The sequence below is a fragment of the Echiichthys vipera genome (genome assembly GCF_963691815.1).
Source record: "Echiichthys vipera genome assembly, chromosome: 14".
In the NCBI taxonomy this organism is placed as follows: domain Eukaryota; kingdom Metazoa; phylum Chordata; class Actinopteri; order Perciformes; family Trachinidae; genus Echiichthys; species Echiichthys vipera.
The window spans coordinates 2,916,786-2,937,852 of record NC_139839.1 but is presented as its reverse complement, the minus strand read 5'-3'; the positions used below and the strand labels follow the sequence as shown (position 1 = coordinate 2,937,852).

The following is a 21,067-nucleotide window of genomic DNA, read 5'->3' as shown; positions in this document are numbered from 1 at the left end:
CTCATGTATATCTTAGGATTTGTTATTTTACGACATTTAAAAACATAGATACGTGACTGAAGTGAACTTCATCAAACAATCAACCCGAATACATCTGTTAACTGCTAACTTTTAATCTTGAGTTTCTATTTGCAGAGAGTTAAATGACAATAGTGAACAAAAGGGGAGAACAGGTAAATAAAATCAGCCTACCGGCACCTTTAACGCTCACTAAGAAGTCATATCTCATGTGTTCAATCAAACAAACAAAAACATTGTTCTGTTTAACCGTTGGACTGAGTTAGGCTAGCTGTTCCCCCCTTTATGCTAAGCTAAGCTAAGCTAAGCTGTGCTACCCATCGTCTGGCTGTAGGGTCATATTTCACACAGACATGAGAGTGGAAACAATCTTCCTGCAAGTTGCAGGTAAAACGTAGTTGTGCTGAACCCGTGCTTTGTTTAAAAGCTCATTCCCATATTTCTGAGCTCAGCTGCAGTTCAGTGAGACAAAGACACACCAGGGAAGTGTGTCGCAAGCTTCATTATACGGTCAGCATTGATTATGCATCACTGGTTCATGCAGCTTTAATACAATTTAAGCACTTATTGATTGTATCAGCCGACTTTTTCATCATCATAATAATAATAATAATAGCTGTTTTATTGTGTCTATATACTTGTTCATTCTCAACCTTGGAAACAGCAAGTAAGTAAGGAGTTTCTGGAGTTTTTAAGTGTGTTTCATTGTCACGGAGACGAGAATTTTGAAAAAAGCTGCTATCTGAAACTCAACTTTGAGGCTGAAACGATCGAAAAATGTAAAACTAAAAAAGGACCGTCCGAGCAAATTCTGATTTCAGCTCCTCAAACGAGAACATTTGCTTCTGTTCATTCTTATGGTTTGTTGTAAACTGAATATCTTTGTATTTTGGAGTCCAGTTTGAAGAAAAGCAGACATTTAAAGATGTCACTTTGCACTCTGGGAAGTTGCGGACGGGTATTTTTTGACATTTCTTCGACTGTAAGATTAACTGTAAATGAAAAGTCATCGTTAATTGCAGCCCTACTCGAGTTAAGATCCTTTTTTGGTCAAAGTATCTTGATTTAATCTTGCTCTGATCCAAATACTTGTTTGTATGTGTGTGAAAATATATTTTAACTTATTTAAGTTACTTTCATTCTTTTCTTCGTGCCACTTCTTTCTGAAACTACTAAACTAAAACTGGGAGGAACTGATCTCTACTGGAAACCATTCAAACTTGATGCAACAAACACACAATCACTACAGCCGGCTGTATTGACATGAAGGCCACATAATGGCTCCTTAAAGTGCTGGCACAGGCTGAGGAGCAGTAAGAGGCTTTGGCCTAAAGCTACAGCAGCAGCAGCAGCAGCAACAACACTGTGGCCTGGCTGCAGGCTAAGCCCTCAGCCTCGGCCCACGTTCACCTGCCCCTCTTACCTCTCAACACACTTTTGTAAGGTCCTATCCCCTCGTCTGCTCTCTCCTGTGTTTCCTGCAAAGGTATACGAGTCCCAGAGTTGACAGGATGGTCGAAGAAGACGATACAGGACTGGAGAAGAAGCTGAGAGATGAAGTCTTTCTACTGGTCCCCCCTCTTTGTTTAAAAAAGCTTTCCTGTGGCCTTCACTGGTCCCAGTCTCCTGTGCTTTACGTGGTTCAGCGTTTGTGGCCCAGTTACGGTTTGATGTCTGGGTCAGTGGCGGGGCTCTCCAGACTCTCTCGCTGCGTCTCATTCATGGCTGCTGATCCTGATTAGCTGGTGGAGGTGGAGCCTGTTGGTGGCAGATACAGAGACCAGCTGGGAGGTGGAGAGGGAGCTGACCCGGGGCACAACTCCCAAAGTTGTTGCTCTGTTACCACATGCGAAGTAAACTTAAGGGGTCGGTTCAGAGGAATTACAAGACAAAAACACATTTGATCTCTACCTGCAGATGGTTTCTGTTTCATGTGATCAGATTTTGAGATTTCTGCCTCCACCCTTATACAATCGAGGTGGAGATAAATGTGCTTGTGTTGCTCACAGCGTTGAAAAAGTACATTTAAAGGAGCCGTTTGTAGAATTTAGGGGGATCTATCGTCAGAAATGGAATAAAATATTCATAATCATGTTTACATCAGTGTAGAATCACATGAATCGTTGTGTTTTATACGTCAGAATAAACCTGAGCAGGTCTTCTTCCCAGAGTCGGCCATGTTGCAGCACCATGTTCCTACAGTGGCTCAGAGCGGACAAACCAAACACCGGCTCTGGAGAGGGCCTTCCGTGTTTTTCCATCACCTGACGGCAGGGTGCACTAAAACCAGCCACTCCACAGACTACCATTTTTTTAAAAGTCTATAAGTCTATTGCATATTTTACCAGCATTTGACTCGTAAACTGTGCTAATTCAACGGTTCTATGAAAGAGGGACAGTGAGCAAAAGGGGGATTCAGTTTGTTGCAATCTGCCCCCCTCACATGCCACTAAATCCTACACACTGTGACTTTTATTTTAAGTTTATAGCAACAGCTCTTTGCAGAAGCAGTCCTGCTGTCATTTTGGTTAAACAAAGAACCTTAACTCACGCCATCGTCAGGTGAAACTTCAAAGGTGTCCAATACTTTTGTATTATGGCCTGCAAACGAACGACATTACATCAATCTCAGGTGTTAAAGTGAAAGTAAAATCATCCCAGGGTCTTTTTCTGCACTTACATACGTCAAATAAGCCATCAAGAGTTTTTATCATGTACGAACTATAAACGGAGATATCCCAGAGAGTCGCTAACAGCCGGACGTGGCTAACACGGATTAGCTCGGGGCAGTACGGTGAAGGCATTCAATCCTTACACATAAAATGAATATGCCACTTTTCATACATATCTACATGCAACCTGCCACGAAGAAGCTTGAGATATGAGCAACTTACAATCCCTACATTTGCACTCTGTCCCACTTTGTACGGCAACTACTTCACATTCTTATTGTGTCTTATCCCAATATGCAATAGAAGAAGAGGAAGAATTACTTTATTAATCCCGCAACGAGATATTGGATTTTTTTCACTTTGTTGTTATACATGTTACACACACACAGGCCCAAAATACACACACATGCACAAACAGGACCTATATACATGCAATTAATGGAGAGATGTTAGCGCAAGGGGGCTGCCAGTGACCGGCGCCCCGAGCATTTAGGGGTTCGGTGCCTTGCTCCACAGCACCTCGGCAGTGCCCAGGAGATGAACTGGCACCTCTCCAGCCACCAGCCCACGCTCCATTCATGGTCACAAAGGGACTCGAACGGGCGACCCTCCAGTTCCCAGCCGAGTCACCTATGGACTGAGATACTGCCGCCCCCAATACCTACCGTACGCTGCCATTTTGGACGGATCGCTCTAAAAATGAAGGTTAAAAACACTTAAAGAGGGCGAACCTCTCCCAAGCCCAATCATGCAACGTTAACTCACATTTGTTAACAGGTGCTCTTTGGCCCATGCTTTACCAAGTTTCATTAAAATGGGGCCAGTACCTTTTCCGTAATCCAGCTGACAAAACTGGACCCCCTGGACGGAGGCAATGACGACAAACCCAGAATAGGTTTTTTCCTGTTTTATTTCAAAGTCATGCCACAAGTTGACATTAAATACAAAAGAAAAAAAATAATAACTTCAGTTTGTAGCTATAAAATAACCACAGTGTAACCGAGAACCAAATCCAATGAACACGCGTTTAAAAAAAGTAAAAGTAAAGCTCACGCTGAAAAGAACACACAGACAAGCACGCGGTACAGAACACACAGCACAGCTCTCTGAAACCTAGCTATCCGTAAACATACCGCTCGGGAACGCAAGGTACGTTGGATATATAAAAATGAACAAGGTTATATAAAATACTGATAAAAGATACTTGTTATAAAGACGGTAGCATCTTCTACAAGTGTCACCATGCAGTAGGTAATCCAGTCTCCGGTTAATAAACATCAGCAGAAAAGTACAAGAAGAATCACAAGCTCATTCCTTGAGTGGACAAAGACTCGACCTCAGATAAAAATGTCAATGACGAGAACGCGGAAGGTGACCTGGTACAACAAGAGTCAAATTCAGTTGGGTAACGCGGTGTACTCTTTCTGTCTTGCATTAGACACACACAGCTCATACAGCAGGATCCTAACTATGAGATCAGCAGGCGAGCAAACCTTAACTGCCATCATGTCGTATCTGAAAAACAGGGAAAAAGCCTCTTTAATAACTGCACCTGGAAACTTAAATATTCTCATTTTGTCTACGCACCTTATTCCTAGTCCCATGGTACCTTGTAAGCACTATGCTAAAGGTGTCTTCCCTGTCTGTCTTACCCTCTTTTACACGTGTTCTGCAACCCTGACATCGTCTAGATTTGCCCAGAGGAGCTTTATGTGACAACGCAAATGTTTGAATGAGTTGGAAAGGGACGTGAAACTGGCTTTACTCTGTCATCTCCCTGGTAAAAAGTCTAAGATTGAGCCCACGTGTGCAAAGAGCAGCTCGTTGTCTGGAGGATTCACGTCTGGCGAGTGGGCGTTTCGATCACGCAGCTCGCACGAAACCAGAGAATAAAGAGAAAACACCCAGGGCGAAGAAGGTTTACATGAAGACGACGGTGAAAATGTCAAAATGGAGAGAGGACGAGATACGGGAACGGCTCTCAGTTAGGTTTGATGCCGAAATAATCAGAAAAATTCAAGGAATGGCAGAGACTCGGTTGTTTCCAGTAGGAGAGAACACACCTAACGTGTGCTACACGGGTAAAAGGCGACTTCAGACGATGTCAGGATGGATTTGGAAGATGTCACCTCGCATGGCAACTGGATTCTCATACGAAAATCCATCTCGTCAGCTTCGTCCTTTTTACACAAGCGGTTTATGCAGAACAACGAGGTGGAATACGGGCGCACAGGCTGTGTGAAAGGGGCTTTAGTTTAGCACAACGACCAGAAACAGAAACTGCCACCTACTCGTGTATCCAAAAGTTCTCTAAGGCTGCGTTCACACTGCAGGTCTGAATGCACAATTCCAATATATTGCTCAAATCTGATTTTTTTTTTTGTTTGGCTGTTCATATTATGTCTTTAAAATGTGGCCTGTCTACAGATTGGTGTGTGAACAGCTCGCGCTCCTGAAGTGACCTGCATGCTCAGTTGATCATTGATGACATCACGCCACAACGGTGGTTAGGGAAGCCAACATGGCAACGACAACCGGTATTGTAGGACTTTATGGCTTATTGTTAAAAACATTGTGTGGCAGCAGCCTGCAAAAAAGAGCCTTCAAGTCCAGCTCGCACCGGCGTGTCTCCCCAAATACTAATGAGGTCCAAACTTCCCTCTCCCTCCACCTGCCGCCTGCTTAACTGGTGTCCTCCATGTTTGTTTTGATTCTGTTCCTGGCTCCCGCCTTAGGCACACTTTTTTCTCTCCATCAACTTTAATTGTCATTAATTTCCAAAACAGTGCAGCGTGGGTCAGAATGATGTCAAAGTCCTGGCTGCTCAGATCGCGGTTGCGTTACGCATCTGATTCAATAGCACATTTAAAAGTGGCTTAATTCTGATTCAAATGTCAGGTTCAATGGGACTTGTGCTGTTCACACTGTCAAAAGCATCAGATATGTGTCACATATGAGTGGAAAAATCGGACTTAGGTCACTAGGAACTGCAGTGTGAACGGAGCTTCATTAATACATTATATCTAATTTATTAAATCTGTGCAGAAACAAATCATTGCTTTAGGGCAGGGGTGTCAAAGTGATCCAGTAAAGGGTCTCTGTGGCTGCAGGTTTTCATCCCAACCGAGCAAGAACACACATGACTTGACTCATGCAATCACCTGAACTGTCTTCACACAGTTGATTTGTTGGATCAGGGGTGTTTTTGATTGGTTGGAATGAAAACCTGCAGCCCCAGCGGAGTCCTTTACTGGATCAGTTTCACACCCCTGCTATAGGGGACGTGATTTAACTTTTTAATGGTCTAAACATTTTCATTAATAAGTTTTAGAGGTCATGTTTAGATAGAGCTAAGCTAACTCTCTCCTCTGTTTCCTGCCTTTGTGCTAAACTAAGTCACTTACTTTCCAAAATGTCCACCTTTTCCTTTAAAGTGTGACAGGGTGCGTTCCCCCAAATCCCTAAGCAAAGGGAGGACACTTTAGCATGATGCTAACTCCTGCAGATTAGAAATCTCGGGGCCAAATAACAAGGTGAATAATTCCACTTGATTCCTCTACGCACCAAAAATCTTCCCCTTTAAAATAAAAGCCTAGAATATTCTGTAAAGCGTCCATAAAAACATGGATCCCATCATAGAAACGAGTCAAGTTGGGCTGCTACGTTCATATAGATACTGTATACTGCAGGTTACATGATACAAAATACTGAAATTAAACTGGATACTGTTTTAATGCATGCAGGTGTGCAACATAGGCCTTCTACTTCACACAGTATGTTTATCAAAGTAGAAACAGCGGATTATTTTCTACAACACTCCGAGAAAAACAAAATATATATATATATAGATATATATATTCTGTGGTTGGCAATGGTGCGAGCGGGTTTCGAAGCGTTTTTGCTACATGCACTGGCATTTTTTTGGATTGGTACAAAAGTCACCGACGCTGTGGGCAGTTCATTCATTCATTCGAATGGTTTTGTGTTTCTGAAAAACCTGCTTTGGCACGGCCGCGCAGAAAACGATGCATGATGTACGGGAAACCGAAAAGCTTCATAGCAACTGTCGAAAAACCAGTGAAGGTCCGTACACTCCAACCAAGCCTGGTTAGTCTGGTAGCTGGAGTGTGTGTGTGTGTGTGTGTGTGTGTGTGTGTGTGTGTGTGTGTGTGGAGGTTAACAGTGAAAGCCTTAACACTTTTGGCAAGAGATCACAATGTGCAACACTTAACCAGAGTAACGCATTGAGATTAACGTCATTACGTGGACAAAATCAAGACGTAGTGGACAAAAAAAACAACCCCACAAAGACACTTCAGCTGTCTTACATTTGTCCAACAGTCACGTAAGTCTTTCTCAAGAGACGTTCTGTCTTTTTGGCACAAATTTGATTTCACGTCGAGCTCGACTCTGCTCCTGACTCTCACTGTAGGTCTGCAGGTGAAACAGTGATTCTGAAGCTCCAAACGCTCCCATGTATCAAAAGCGTCAGGTCGTGTGTTCGCTGTAATACTTCTGGTGCCACGTCCACACAACAATACAAACACAGAGCCAGGAAATAACACCTGTAACTGTCAAATACCGGCTTCAGTCCAATCAGCAAAAACAGACTAAGCTGTGATGTAAAATGTTCACGTTAACCCGACACGGTTCGGTGTAATTTTAAGAAATCAGGGTTCAAATGTGCGTCTGTGAGTCTTTAGTTGATGCAACTGTTACTTCGCTCTGATCTGTGCTTCTAATGTGTTACTTCTACATATGAAACACTGAGCCAAGCATACGTTTACTTAAAAATGATCTTTAAAATGATAAAGAAGGTCGTTTGGCAAAACTTACAACTGTTTGGAGGGAATTTCCAGAATCCTCCAGGGGCCGAATTCACAAAACATCTGATCTTAGCACCTAAGAGTTCTCCTAGGGGGCACTAAAAACCACCTCAACTGGCTCCTTTCAACGCAAAACAGCAGCGGCTCTACTCCGAGTTCCTCACGGATGCTGAACTTCTCCCCCTCTCTCTAAGGGAGACTCCAGCCCCCCTCCTGAGGAAACACATTTCAGACGCTTGTACCCGCGACCTCGTTCTTCCGGATTGAGTCCGTACCCCAAGTGAAGGAGTTCAAGTACCTCTGCAGAACATGCAGAAAGAAAACCGCTACGAAAGGTTATTATTCTTATTATTGAAATGTTTATGCTAACTGAAAATAATGCTAATTATATCTGTGTTTTTTTAATATTATGTGTATCAGTACTTTTGCTTTAACGACACAGCGATAATACTGATAACCGTGGTAATGTTGGGTTACTACTGTAATTATGGTATTACATGTTCACACTGTTTCACCTCTTGTGCAGTGAGAGACACATTTTTTCACCCAGATGGTAAGAAGGAGCTTTGTGAGTTTTGTTTAACGACCTTCTTTCTTCTGTGGAAAATAAGACTCGTGACTCCGTGAACTGATCACAACCGTAAAACACGAGAGGCACAAACTCGGGCTCACGTCACCTCATCGTCTTTGTGTCAATATCACCGTTTCCAGGCAGCAGCTTCACCTTTGGCACCGATACTCTCTCACATTAACCCTTCACTCAACCCTCATTTCAAGATGCTTTGCAGCATATTCACAGCAACGACTCGGAGGGGATTAGAGTCACACAAACACGTCCGGTCTGCACAATAGCCGGCCATTATGAGGCTCCACTGGTGCAGTTAGGAGTTCAGCACCTTGCGCAAGTTAACTTCGACAGTTCTCAATGAGGAAAGGGACAAGGGCTTCTTTCTTTAACCCCCTGCTGTGTAAGTAAGTAACAGCAGCTCTCCACACTCACATGTCTAACCTTAAGCCCCTTTCACACATGCACTGCAGACCTGAAATTATCTTGACAGTTATCCGGCGGAGCTGTACGTGAGAACGCAGATGTTATCATTGGACTGATTGAGCCGCTCATTGGCCGCAGAATTCCCATGGTCGCACAGAACCAGAGGAAAACAACGATCCAAGGGTGAAGAAGAAGGGTGATTTTCATGAGGATGACAAGGAAAACGTCTAACTGGAGCGACGACGAGATTCGGGAACCTTTCGGAAAGGGCCGACGCCAAAATCATAGAGACTTCATCACAGACTCATTTATGTCAAGAAAAAAGCATCCCGCCCCCGCCAGTGTTCCAAAAAGAAAGATCTGAGGGTGAATAACATGAGGATGATAAGAAAAACGTCTAACTGGAGAGACGACCAGATTCGGGACTCTTTCGGAAAGGGCCGAGGCCGAAATCATCAAACAAAATCAATTAAGAGCAAGAGACTTGTCATTTATGTTAAGGCTACAGTCTATTTTCGGAAAATCAGTTGAGCCTTTGAGACAGATTTGAAAAAAAGCAACCCCCCACCTACGATTCCTCCCCCAGAGCTCGTATCGCCTCCCTCGCCTCCTAACGACACACCCCCTCTGGCAGAGCAAGAAGCCGCTCGGCTAAAAACACGCGGCTAATCAGAGCGGGGACGTTCACAGTCATAATCCAGTATTGGCACAGACTAATGGAGGCTCTTCATGTAACATCTACCACAATAAAACGCAAAAATGACCTGTTGAACCAAAAGTTTGCTGACTCAGCATCTGTGATCGTAGCCTTCTCCAGCGCTCAGAGGAACCCCCGATGTTGAAACCTCTTTGGTTCCTGTGGAGCTCACATTTCCTCTTGGTTTCTGTCTTTTCCTCGCTCCACTTATGTTTTCTTCCGACCTTCGTCGTCGGGATGAGCAGAGGCCTCTTACTGGTATCGCTCTTTCCCCCTCATGGTAACAGACGCTCCGGTAGCTGAGCTGCTAAGCTAATCACTAGCCGCCTAGAGTTTACATGGAGGAAGGGGGAGCGGGAGGGGACGAGACGGGGAGACGAGGAGCAGAGGAGACGAGGGGATTGGATGGAGGGGACGAGCCAATAGGAGCCCCCCGTGACGGATGGATAGCATTGGTCGATTTGGTCAATTCTGATAGACTGAATGGATTTTTTGTTTCTTTTTGTTATTCATATTGTGTAGATTGGACTACAGGACCATAATTGCCGTATATGAAGTTAATCCGAGTCATGTCCTGCCTCCTGCGCGCTCTACCCCGGCGCCATCCTTTGCCAAAACCAAACTTCCCGAGTCTTTCCGGTACGCGTCTGGTACGGACAATCTCCCACTGTGGGCTGCATGTGTGAAAGGGCAACAGTTCATATGAGAAAGACAGCTTTACACTGCTTGGTACTACAGCTTCTAACACTGTCTGCCTCAAAACCCAGTCTGCTAACGTTACCTAACACTCACGTTCTGTCCCAAACAATATGAAAAGAGCACAGAGAAGATAAAATAGCACCTAAACAGAAGTCCACTGCTGCTAATGTTCACCGATGCTAGAGGCATTATGAATGCGTCACTGTATTACAAGACATAGTAAGAGTTTCAAACCTGTGGATTTGTTCAGACTGACAGGAGGTGCATTCGTGTTAGACATGCTGACTGCTCAAAACTAGCATTTCCAAGACTTTTGAGATAGAAAGAATAAATATATAGAGTAACAGTTGAACAGTACAATACAAGGCCATGAACATAGAAGAAAAACAACCCATGCAAGACACATTTATAAAGATGCTGTACACAAAAGTGTGATCGGTTAATTGCCGTGTGTGACAGTTCAAGTAATGGAAAAGGCGCTGAAAGAAACAGGACTTGATAGTTTGAGAGATTAGTGCACTGACGTTTTTGTCCTACATTCAAAAGGAAATGTCTTGATGATGACTCTAACTTACATTTTTAACTCTTATTATGAAAAATAAAAAAAAAAGACAAACCCAAAAGTCAATAAAACTCATAGTGAGTAAGAATAAGTCTGTCTGGGCTGGCCACATGGTCGTGAAATAATAAGTTCATGAGAGATCGGTAACATTGTACCGCTTCAATATGCAAAAGAAACCTCCTTCTGAAGTCACAGAAGTTGTTCGTCTGATGTCCCGCGTTGTCTTCCTGCCGTGGAGGCAAAGCCAGGACCAAGGCGATGGCACGGGTTGTTTGGCAGGACGCCTTCTCTGCTCGCCCTCCTCGTTCTTTCATCCTTAAAGGGTCTTTTTTTTAATCCCCTTTAAAGTGAAATAAAGTGCAAGGTGTGTGCTCCGCTAAAGGGCTCTTCTCCTTTTGGTTCACACCTTTCCTCAGGACTTCAGGTACGACGATGATTAACAGGATATTCAACCTCACGCACGCACACACACGCACACGCACACGCACACACACACAGACACACACACACGCACATGCACACAAACCTGTTCAATGCCAACAGCAGACGCACAGCTGCTGTCTCTCGGGGGTCACGTGGCAGAAGTCTCTGGGCCAAAACACTCAAGTCAGAGGAAGCGTCAGGCAGTGGTGTTGCCGTTAAGAGATGATGTGGCACAGGGGGTAGTGGTTTGTAGCTAGGCTTAGGCCGGGCCAGGCCAGACCGGGCCGGAGCAGTCCTAACGGGACTAAGAGAGCGGAGGCTCATCTTTGGTCCCATAAAGCACTTGATTATGTCAGGGTGAATCTTTGCACTCCACTGGACAGGGACGGTGTACACACGGGGTCAAAGAGGGACGGTCGCACTATCAAAAGCACCGGTTGCTAAGCTACGACCCGAGACATGTGCAGCACAGGCAGAGAGTTTGAGTGTTTTAAGCCATGCAGTTTTTAGATCATCCATAGCAACCGGCGGAAAGCGTCTCGAGGAGTTTGAAACGGTTCTAGTGATGGAAGACGGGAGGCAAGATTTCACACATGAGCGCGCTCACGGAACAACACAGAAAAGCTCTCAGGAAAGAGGGAGAGAATAGCTGCTGTTGGCTTTTCATTTGTAAAAGTCCGCAATAAAAAGTGACAGACAGTGCTGCATGCTCTCCAAAAGCACCGGCAAACGTGAGGTGTCTGGATGAGCCGACTGGCTGGGACAATTATCCACGGATAGAAAAGAGTATACTTTATATCTAGATATATATTTAGGAGAGAGGAACTCAAAGCGTGAGAGAACGAAAAAGCTGAAACGGAAATGGAGGCTGTGCTAACACTGAGGACAGCTGATAGAGAAGAGTACTTAACCTTCCCCCCCCTCCCCCCCCCCCCGTCTCCTCAAGGTGGAGAGACGGACTCTACCTTAAGGCAATGCATAGCCCTTGGAAACATTGGCACATGCATGGAGAGTGCAGACATGTCTGCGTGTGTGGTGTGTTTGCATGTATGAGTGTGTGTGTTTTTGGATGAAATTAAATGCAGAAATCAAATAAGACGTTTGTGGACTCGGGTCTAATTTCCTTAAAAATCTGTAGCTCAGTTGTCGTTGGAGAAAACGAAGCTACTTTGAGAACACATTTCTGAAGCAAACATTAAATAATGGGACGTTTTTGGCAGGAATGTGTTCAGAGATATCGAATAAAACAAACAAATATTGTTCGTGGATGCTTTTCCATCCAGATATAAAGGCCTTCAAGAACCCTCGAAACAAAGCTGAAGCAAAAGGGAAACAACAGAAGAGACGAAGAGAGAGCGCAAGCCGCAGAAAAAACACGCACACAGTGAGCTCCCCCGTCGCGGTCGGATCGATGGCACGCCGCCTTGAGTGTCGATCACCGTAACCGTACAGACGCTCGCATCAGATGTTGTTGAGCGCGGTCGAGGTGATGAGGCGCACGGTGAGCGTGCCCGGGAGGTCGTTGTCCTGGCGGCTGCCTTTGTCGCGGAGGTGAAGCGTGTGCTGCTCCTGGCGCTCGTTGGGGTCGCTGAACAGGATCACCTGACCCAGGAAGGTGTCCACGATCATGTTCTTGTTGTAGATCTGTTGGCCGCTCGTGGGAGGAAGGCGGAGATCCGAGAGCGGACGAAAAGGAGGGGGAGCGGGGGGAAACAGAAAAAGAGAGAGGAGAGAAAAGAGAAAAGGCAATAAGCAGTCACGAGAGGGAAAGCAGGACAGAAATGCAAACTCGATAGACGTAGAGGAAGCACAGAGAGGAAGAATGAAGGAGGCTCCAGGTAAAGCTTTAAGTCAAAACATTCGCACCAGACGGGACCTGAACCGCTGCACTTTGGCTGTGGCCCTCGCGAACATGTGCTCCAGTGGGGTGTCTGCAGAGAGTGACAGCTCACCTCGATGTGGATGCCCTCCTTGGGTTTCTTGCGGTAGAACAAGCCTTTGATGTCAAAGTTTGGGCACCGCGTGTCCTTATGAACCGGGGATCGCACCCTCTCTCCTTCACAGGTGATGATCACGTACGGATCTACAGCTGAAGGAGAAAAAGTCTTCAAATCAGTACGAAGGGCTGATAACAGGGGCTGTGATCGCTATGCGTGCATCTGGTTCGTTGAGTCTATTTCAGATTAGACGTGTTGATTAAGTTTATTTCCAAAACATTGCACTGTCTGATTATTTTCAACATCAAATCATCTCCAGGTCCTAATTTTCAGAAAGGTTTGTGCACTTTAAATCCCATCAAAGTGTGATGAAAGCGGAGCAGCCGCAGCACTCTGCTCAGTGTAAAGCGTACACACAGTTAATTATTCAGCCTTTTAATTGGACACTAACCTCAAGTTAAAAACAATAAAACACTGACAAATTCATTCAAATTCAGGTCCTGTTTATGCCCCTGAGACGCATCTGTTGCAAGTGAAAAATGTAATGTTTTGGTCCTCTATTCTTTTTATCAGTGTGAATTTTGGGTCAAAACGTTGGTCAATAAAAGAGATTTCTTGGTTTTCTTTATTATAAATTAATCCGCCATTTACTTTCACAATTAGTGGATTCATTGTTTGATCTTTAAAATTTAAAGAAAGTAGAGAAAAATAGAAAACTTCCCAAAATAGAGATAAGTGACGATCACGACGTCCCACAAGCTCGGAGGACGTCTACATGTTGCTTGTTTTGTTTGACCAAAATATTTCATTGACTATCATATATTTTTATTTGTTAAAAAGACACAGTAGAAAAGTGAAGTTTAGACATTTAGTGTCGACAAAATGCAGAAGCTCCCGTCTGCTGATGATGTAAGCTTGAATGAGTCAAACATCTCCTTTTGCAACACATCATTCACTTTATTAACACTTTTCTTCTATTCTTGTCGTTGTTAATTTTAACCGAAGCTCATTGAACTTCATTTATTCGGAGGACAGCGAGGTGCTGCTGACGCCCTCCGACGTCTTTATGCGCACATGCTTTGTTTGGCTGTTTGTCCACATGGGAAGTGAAATGTTGATAAAGTCGGGTACAAAGTTTCAGCAGCCGTGGAAATGAACTTATACATTTCCTCAAGTACTGTACTTTGTATTTTGATGCACACAATCTGTGCTACTTATATTTCACTTCATTAAAGAGAGAAATATTGTCCTTTTGACACATGATAAACTATTTAATGCGATGCACTGTTGGAGATTAAATCAGTAATACGTAACATTTTTGGCTTTGGTCCTAAAGAAAAACTGGTTACATTTCAGAAGTGTAGGAGATGTTTGCTCTTCGACTAAAGAGATATTTCCCTTTAAACCTCGTTTCATTTTAATAATGTTATAAAGTAGAATATCTGAATGAATGACTTTACCAGAAATGTATCTTTTCACAATAGCATTTGTACTTTGGGCGCACTCACACTGTCCATCCGTACCGAGCCCAAGCATGTTTCAGAGGTAAAGTCTAGTTCGTTTGACCAGTGTGAGTGCAACCGTACCGCGTCTAGGTGCGGCACGCTTGCCGTCCACGGCCCGTTTGTAAAGCACGTTTGCACATGTACAGGCACGAGCGTGCGCACGTGTACGAGCACGAGGCCTACGGCGGCTCTGAGGTCATTTCCTGTGCGCCTGTTGGGACATAGAAAAAAGAAGGAGGGACCATGCGCTGACATTTAAAACAATGGCGGTGAAAGGTTCACGTTGGTGTGATGCGGAGGTGGAGTGTTTACTGCAGATTTGGTCGATGAAAAGATTCAAAAACAGTCGACAAGATGCACAAAAACTCTGAGGTCTACGGAAAGATCTGGAAACAAAGCCACGCATCGCCATGACGTCATCAATGCGTGTGACGTGTTACGGCGTGATGACGTATAGGCAGCAAGAAGCATTCTCCGAGGCCCAGGTAGTGTGAGTACAAACGGGCCTGGAGGGGGGGGACAAGGACCCTAAAGCACGGGGCACGGGACGCACGGACAGTGGGAGTGCGCCCATCAATAAAGCGTCTGAGTAGTTCTTGGTCTCTGACCCTGACGTACAGAATAAAAAGTGTTGACAGCTCTAAAATAAAAAAGATTGCCTCATTTTTAAGTTATCAGACATGAGAATCACACACACAATCACGTTCATCTAGACACAGTGGCTTAAAAGGTGAGGGAGCTGTAAAAGCTACAGGTTTGCACACGTGTGAGAGCTTTAGGGGGGTAGGGACTGCAGACTGCAGGCTAGGACTACATGAGTGACTACAGTTTCAGCAGGTGGTGCTGTGGTACCTTGTGCTTTGCTCAGGAGTCTTTCCTTACTGGGATCGAAGCAGTGAAGCTCTGTGGGTGTTTACAGGAGTTTACAATGCAGCAACATGATCATCCACATGTCAATGCAATGTGATGCGAGTGGGGGTCCTACCTCCGTTGGACTCCTGTCCCTGCAGACCCTCAGCGTTCAGTACATGGACCTGAGTGACCAGCTGAGGGTAGCCACACATCCCTGTCCAACACGTCTGAGGAGGCTCGTCCAGAGTCAGCTCTCTGGGAAAGAAAGAGTGTACATGCACATCGTTATGAAACTGAAATTAAGATTCAGTTTCTTCCAATCTGTTTTACGTAAGGGCTTCTAACCTGTTTCCTGTACAAGGGAACCAAATGAACATGCAGCAACACAAACTGTACAACAGAAAATGGGGTGAAATGAGGGCAACGTTTGTGCGACATAATTAAAAGTTGAATATGTAGAATGAGCAGAACGCCGCCATCTAGTGTCTCAAGATCGTAGTCGCGGCAACAAAAAACTGTTGTTTGCCCGTCTCCGCTCACTCAGCTGCTGGGACAAATAATGCCCCCTTCACTGAGGCCTCGAAGCAGCTGCGACGAGTGCCAGACTACAGTAGCTGCACCCAACAACAGACAACCCTGGCAACCCCCAACGCTATTGGCTGCTACCATGGAAACAGAACTGGACAGAAAGTCATCATCAAACCCGTCAAATAATGTTTAAAACATTAATTCAGACCAAATAAACTACTAAAACAATACTTTTATTCTGTACCCCTCCAAACACCCTGTGGGTGTACTTTCTTTTCTTTATTTAAACATAGCTTTTAATAAAGATTCTACATATTCAACCTTTAATTTAGTTGATTTAACCTTTATTAATCTAGGTAATGTCAGTGAGACACAGGTCCAAGACACAACAGCACTATGACACACAGTTACTGATTGACAGGACGTCCATACAGAGACGAGCTAGGACATGCACGTCAAGAAGGAGTGCTAAAATGTCAAAGTGGTGGTTTAATCAACAAGAACAAGAGCAGGCGCCCGCAGACGCTCTCTCCAGAATTCTTAAGAAGTAGATTAAAATGCACCCCGGGGCGTCACGCTGGGGAGCACCGGCTTCGATTCAGGACATTCACAGAGTTACACTACGTGTTCAGCGGTAAGATATCAGATTTACTTGCAGTCTGAAGGCACATCAGTGAAGACGCGGAGCAGGAAGTCGCCCTGCTGCCCGGGGTCAAAGGTCGTGGGAATGATGACGTAACGGCCCTCCTTCAGCTCCTTTCTGAGGAAGACGCAGCGCGAGTTGATGTAGATGGAGCCCGCTACTTTCTGCTGGGCTGAGTGCATACGGTACTTACGGTTTAGCTCCACCTGCGGGACAGGAAGACACCAGAGCAGACATGTGTCCACCTCGGGGCATTCACTGGTGTATTGACTGTTCTGTTTGTGCGTGTGTGCGTGTGTGTGTGTTTCTAACCCGATGAATATCAAAGCCTATGGCGAGGTTTTCCCCTTTGCCCTCTTTGGGTGTGGCTCTCTTTTCTTTTTGCTGTAAGCAGATCAGCACCTCGTCCTCCAACTTCTTCACATCAAACACATACTGGGAAGAGAGAGGGGGATGTCGTATCACACCGCAAAACCGATCACACTTCTCTCCGTCACTCACGTGTGCACGCATGAACGCAAACAAGCAGGACCTCCACTCACCTGAGGGTTCTGCAGGAAGGTAGCCTTGTGATTGATGCAGCCTCCGGACCGGTTGCGAAGTGGGTCCTGGCGGTGGACCCAGGAGCCCCTCATCACCTCCTCCTCCCAGGTTTTGTGGATGCTCAGGTAGGAGGTGTTGATGAGGCGGCACATGATCAGGTCAGTGAAGTACTGGCAGAAGTCGTCAAACGTCATCCTGCAGGAGGGCAGGAAAGGGAGGAGGAGAGAAGAGACCGGAGAGAGTGGATACCAACTAGAGGGGGAAGCTTGAAAGATGAAGACCTTTAACAGGTGCAAAAAATAGAGGAAATGAAATCAGGAACAAAGAAAAGGTAACATGTTAAAGGGAGACGGGGATCTTTGCTGCTGACATGGAATGAGATGAAATGTTGACGTTTATGATAGTGCTGAAAAACAGTAGCATGATGTTGGGCCGTGCAAAATCTATGTCAGAGGGCTGTGTGAGTCAAGATGGGACAAACTCTTGGTTCTGAAATGAGGCGCCTGGACAGCGTTCATCATTCGGACGGTGAACATGTAATCATGCACATATGTTATTACGTTGCCAGCAGCAGCTTCATAAAAGGGTCTCAGATGAGGGAGCAACAGCATTAATCGTTAGCACATTTATGGTTCTCACCAGAACTCTCCGTCGTCCTGCACGGTGACACCCAGCTTCTCTCGCTCGCTCTTGCTCACCTTGTTCCACTCCTCCGAACTGCAGCGAGAAAACACACGCATGCACGCACACGCACACACACGCACACACATGCACACACACGCACACACACACGGCACAAGAGCAGCATCAATCTGACAAGCTTCAAGTGAAGAAATGAATTATTCAAAACGTTGTTTAATGATTAGCAGGATATTAATAGTGTGATATTTAGCTGTGAATCTTTTCGTTATCACTGTGACTGTGACTGAATCAAACTCAGGTGTATAAATGATGTATGCGTCTACCCCTCATGGGCACTGTTGTGTTAAAGAGTCGCTGTGAATCAAACCTAAACACGAAGGTCCACTCTGTATTAACTGCTCAGAGGAAACACAGGTTTGTTAGTGGACGCATTAGCTCTGTGTTTACGTCTCCCTGTTTACGATCCACTGACAGGCGTCCGCGTCTTAACAGTCTGTCAGGCTCCATTTACAGTAACAGGTTTTTTTTGTTTTATATCAAACCATGAATAAATGATTCAGCCAGAGCGAGCGAGTGATTGAGGAAGAAGAGAGATGACTCTTTAATAACATCTCTCTCTCTCTTTTCGGCCTTATCAATAATTCAGACTCCATTATGATCCGGCTTTACCACCTCCCTGTTTGTTTCACAGAGTCTGGAACAGTTCAGACGCAGAGAGATGCAGGGGGAGCAACTCCTCCGTCTCAGCGTTACCTATCGTCGCCCCCCCCCCCCCCCCCCCCTAAGGAGTGTAATGCAGAAAGCAAAACTGGAATCGAACACTCTTTTTTCGAGAAGGAACAGCGTGAGGTCTCGGGGAAATGATATTTGAGCTGCACTGCACTGTTCTCTCCGAAGAAGCGACGCTCCGACAGGGCTGAAATCAGCCATTCGTCTTTGCTCTGCGGCCCATTAGCTTGATTGCATCTCCATTTGTCATTGTCTACATGACATCTTCCCATTGTGCAGCTTTCCTGTCTACGTTTTGCACATTTTTTTTTTATGGGCTTGGTCTTCGGTTGTTTGTCGTTTCTCATCCATCATGCACACAACCTCTTCCAGACCAGTGTGTCAAACGTTGGGAGACAAAAGGGAGCAGCGCGCTTTGACATTTTCAAAATCTAATTAGTGAAAGTGGCTGAATTGGTGCAGGCCGCATCAAGGTCACACATGAAAGGACAAAGATGTTGTTTTTCTGACTCCCCTAGATCAAGTGTAAAATTAAGACAGATGGATGAAGAAGGCTCAATGACAAAAGCTTCGATGAGCTGCAGTCGCTCCTCCGCGTCTGCAGGGGGCAGTGTTGTGTGACTTACCTGTCGCTCCAGGGGCCGCTCCACTCCTTCTCCCCCCAGGGGTTCCTCATGCGGATCATCTGCAGCTTCTCCGATTTGAAGAAGGCCAGCAGTCCGTGACCTAGCCGCACTTTCCGTACGTCTGTCACCGCGTAGGCGTGGCCTTTGACCAGGCCGCAGTCCAGCCGCGCCTCCATGTCCTCTATCGTGGTCGCCTGGGAAACGGCAACAAAGGGAGGTTCAGGGGTTGGAAATGGATGCTTCTGTGGATCTTTAGAAATATGTGGAAGAGGGAGGCTGGCACAGTTTCCTGGGAAATTTTAAACAGGTAGAGGTTTAGTAAAAGGCACGTCGCTTCACTGGAAACTGCACAAAAAAGCTTTGCCTTTGTGTTTGTCTGGGAACTGAAACCTGTTCTTTTCTAACAAAGAGTAGAGACATGACAGGAAAGCAAATGGAGAGAGAGACTGAGGAAACAAAGGTCCCCTGCTGGACTCCAACTGGGGACAATGTGATTTATTGTTGAGCTGTTGCATGAAACTTTGTTTTGTAACACTGTGGCTTTAAATTTTAGCAACATAAATGTTGATTTTTCCAAAAAGGAACCTGGTTGTTTATTTAAAGAGACCTGTCTTACTTTCTCTTTTGTACATTTGTCTTATCTAATCACTTGATTAACCGTTGGAATAAGAAAACACAATTACTAAGATAACTGACAGCTGCAGCCCTCATTACTATCGATTATGAAAACATTGTGTTCATTAAAGTAATTGCTGAGACGCGGCAACGTCACAGATCTCAAGCAGTCACATTCACCAACAGATTTACAATAACAGGGGTACACTTTTGAATTTGAGCAATGCGCCATTTGTGAATCCAAAGGCAGCGGATGGAAGGAGGGAAAGAGGGGAGAGTCATTACACAGTGTTATCAGAAAATGGGTTCTTCGATCCAGTAATTATGTGTTCAGTGCACTCAGCTTTTATTCGTGAGGAGTTACACTGCACATTTCATACACTGCTATCCCCGCATCAACTGAGAGCCTGATGAATATGTCACACAGACGCTTGCACAGACGGACGGGACACATTAATGTACGACTTAACTGAGTTCTGACACATTGGTTTCATAAAGGAGCACCAGAAATACCAGCTGATCGGGTTCACGGAGGTCCAAACCAGGACGGTCCACACTGGGCTCATGTCATTTTAGTATCCACATTATTCATTCACTCATTCATTCATCTTCAACCGATTGGGGGGGGGCTGGAGCCTATCCCAGATGACATCGGGCGTGAGGCGTGGTACACCCTGGACAGGACTATTAGCCACAGTTCCACCTGTTTCCCCTTTTCTTAGAGGTTTTGCGTAAAAGAAATGATACGTTTGATCCAAAACTAACCCAGGATCCATAAGGAAATAGATTTAAGCTGCGGATTGTGTTTTCAGTTTTCCCAACGCCAAAATCTTTAGCTTTCACCCCGAGTTAGCAGCGCACGTTACGTACATTTAAACTCTGTGATTGGAGGTTTCTGCAGAAATGTACTTTTGGATCAGGCGTGGGACGATTTTCAAACTTCATGTCATGACTACCATGGTCAGATTCATGATACACAGCCCAATAATGATAATTATGGAGATATCCTTCAAACTCTGGTAAAAAAAAGGAACTATAATATACAGGAACAAATAGGACACGCCTTTGTGAAAAACAAGCTTTAATATATGGAAGCAAATTAAAATTTCTCGTCTCTGCTTTTTGCAGATGATGTGGTCCTGATGGCATCGTCGGTCAGTGACCTTCAGCACTCACTGGATCGGTTCGCAGACGAGTGTGAAACGGATGGGATGAGGATCAGCACCTCTAAATCTGAGGCCGTGGCTCTCAGCAGGGAACTGTTGGATTGTTACTCCAGGTAGGGAATGAGTCCTGACCCCAAGTGAAGGAGTTCAAGTACCTCGGGATCTTGTTCACGAGTGAGGGGACGATGGAGCGTGAGTTTGGCCGGAGAATCGGAGCAGCGGGGGCGGAGCTGCAGTCGCTCTACCGCACCGTTGTGACCAAAAGAGAGCTGAGGAAGGCAAAGCTCTGGATCTACCGCTCAGTCCTGGTTCCTACCCTCACCTGTGGTCATGAAAGCTGGGTCAGGACCCAAAGAACCAGGTCGTGGGTACAAGCGGCCGAAATGGGTTTTC

The 21,067-nt window shown here is 45.2% G+C and overlaps 1 protein-coding gene across 1 annotated transcript in view; it reads right to left on the bottom strand.

Annotated features, from left to right (window-relative positions):
* Nucleotides 1–12,349: 12,349 nt before the first annotated feature.
* Nucleotides 12,350–21,067, bottom strand: part of capn5b (calpain 5b) — a gene marked incomplete at its 3' end in the record, with an annotated part of 46,321 nt that continues 37,603 nt past the window's right edge. The window contains exons 6-14 of the mRNA XM_083927543.1: nt 18,894–19,087; nt 17,536–17,613; nt 16,896–17,091; nt 16,666–16,788; nt 16,363–16,559; nt 15,316–15,437; nt 15,183–15,233; nt 12,841–12,977; nt 12,350–12,532 (exon numbers count right to left, since the gene is read on the bottom strand). Of these exons, the coding sequence (XP_083783669.1) occupies nt 12,350–12,532; nt 12,841–12,977; nt 15,183–15,233; nt 15,316–15,437; nt 16,363–16,559; nt 16,666–16,788; nt 16,896–17,091; nt 17,536–17,613; nt 18,894–19,087 (1,281 nt within the window). The remainder of the gene's footprint in view (nt 12,533–12,840; nt 12,978–15,182; nt 15,234–15,315; nt 15,438–16,362; nt 16,560–16,665; nt 16,789–16,895; nt 17,092–17,535; nt 17,614–18,893; nt 19,088–21,067) is intronic.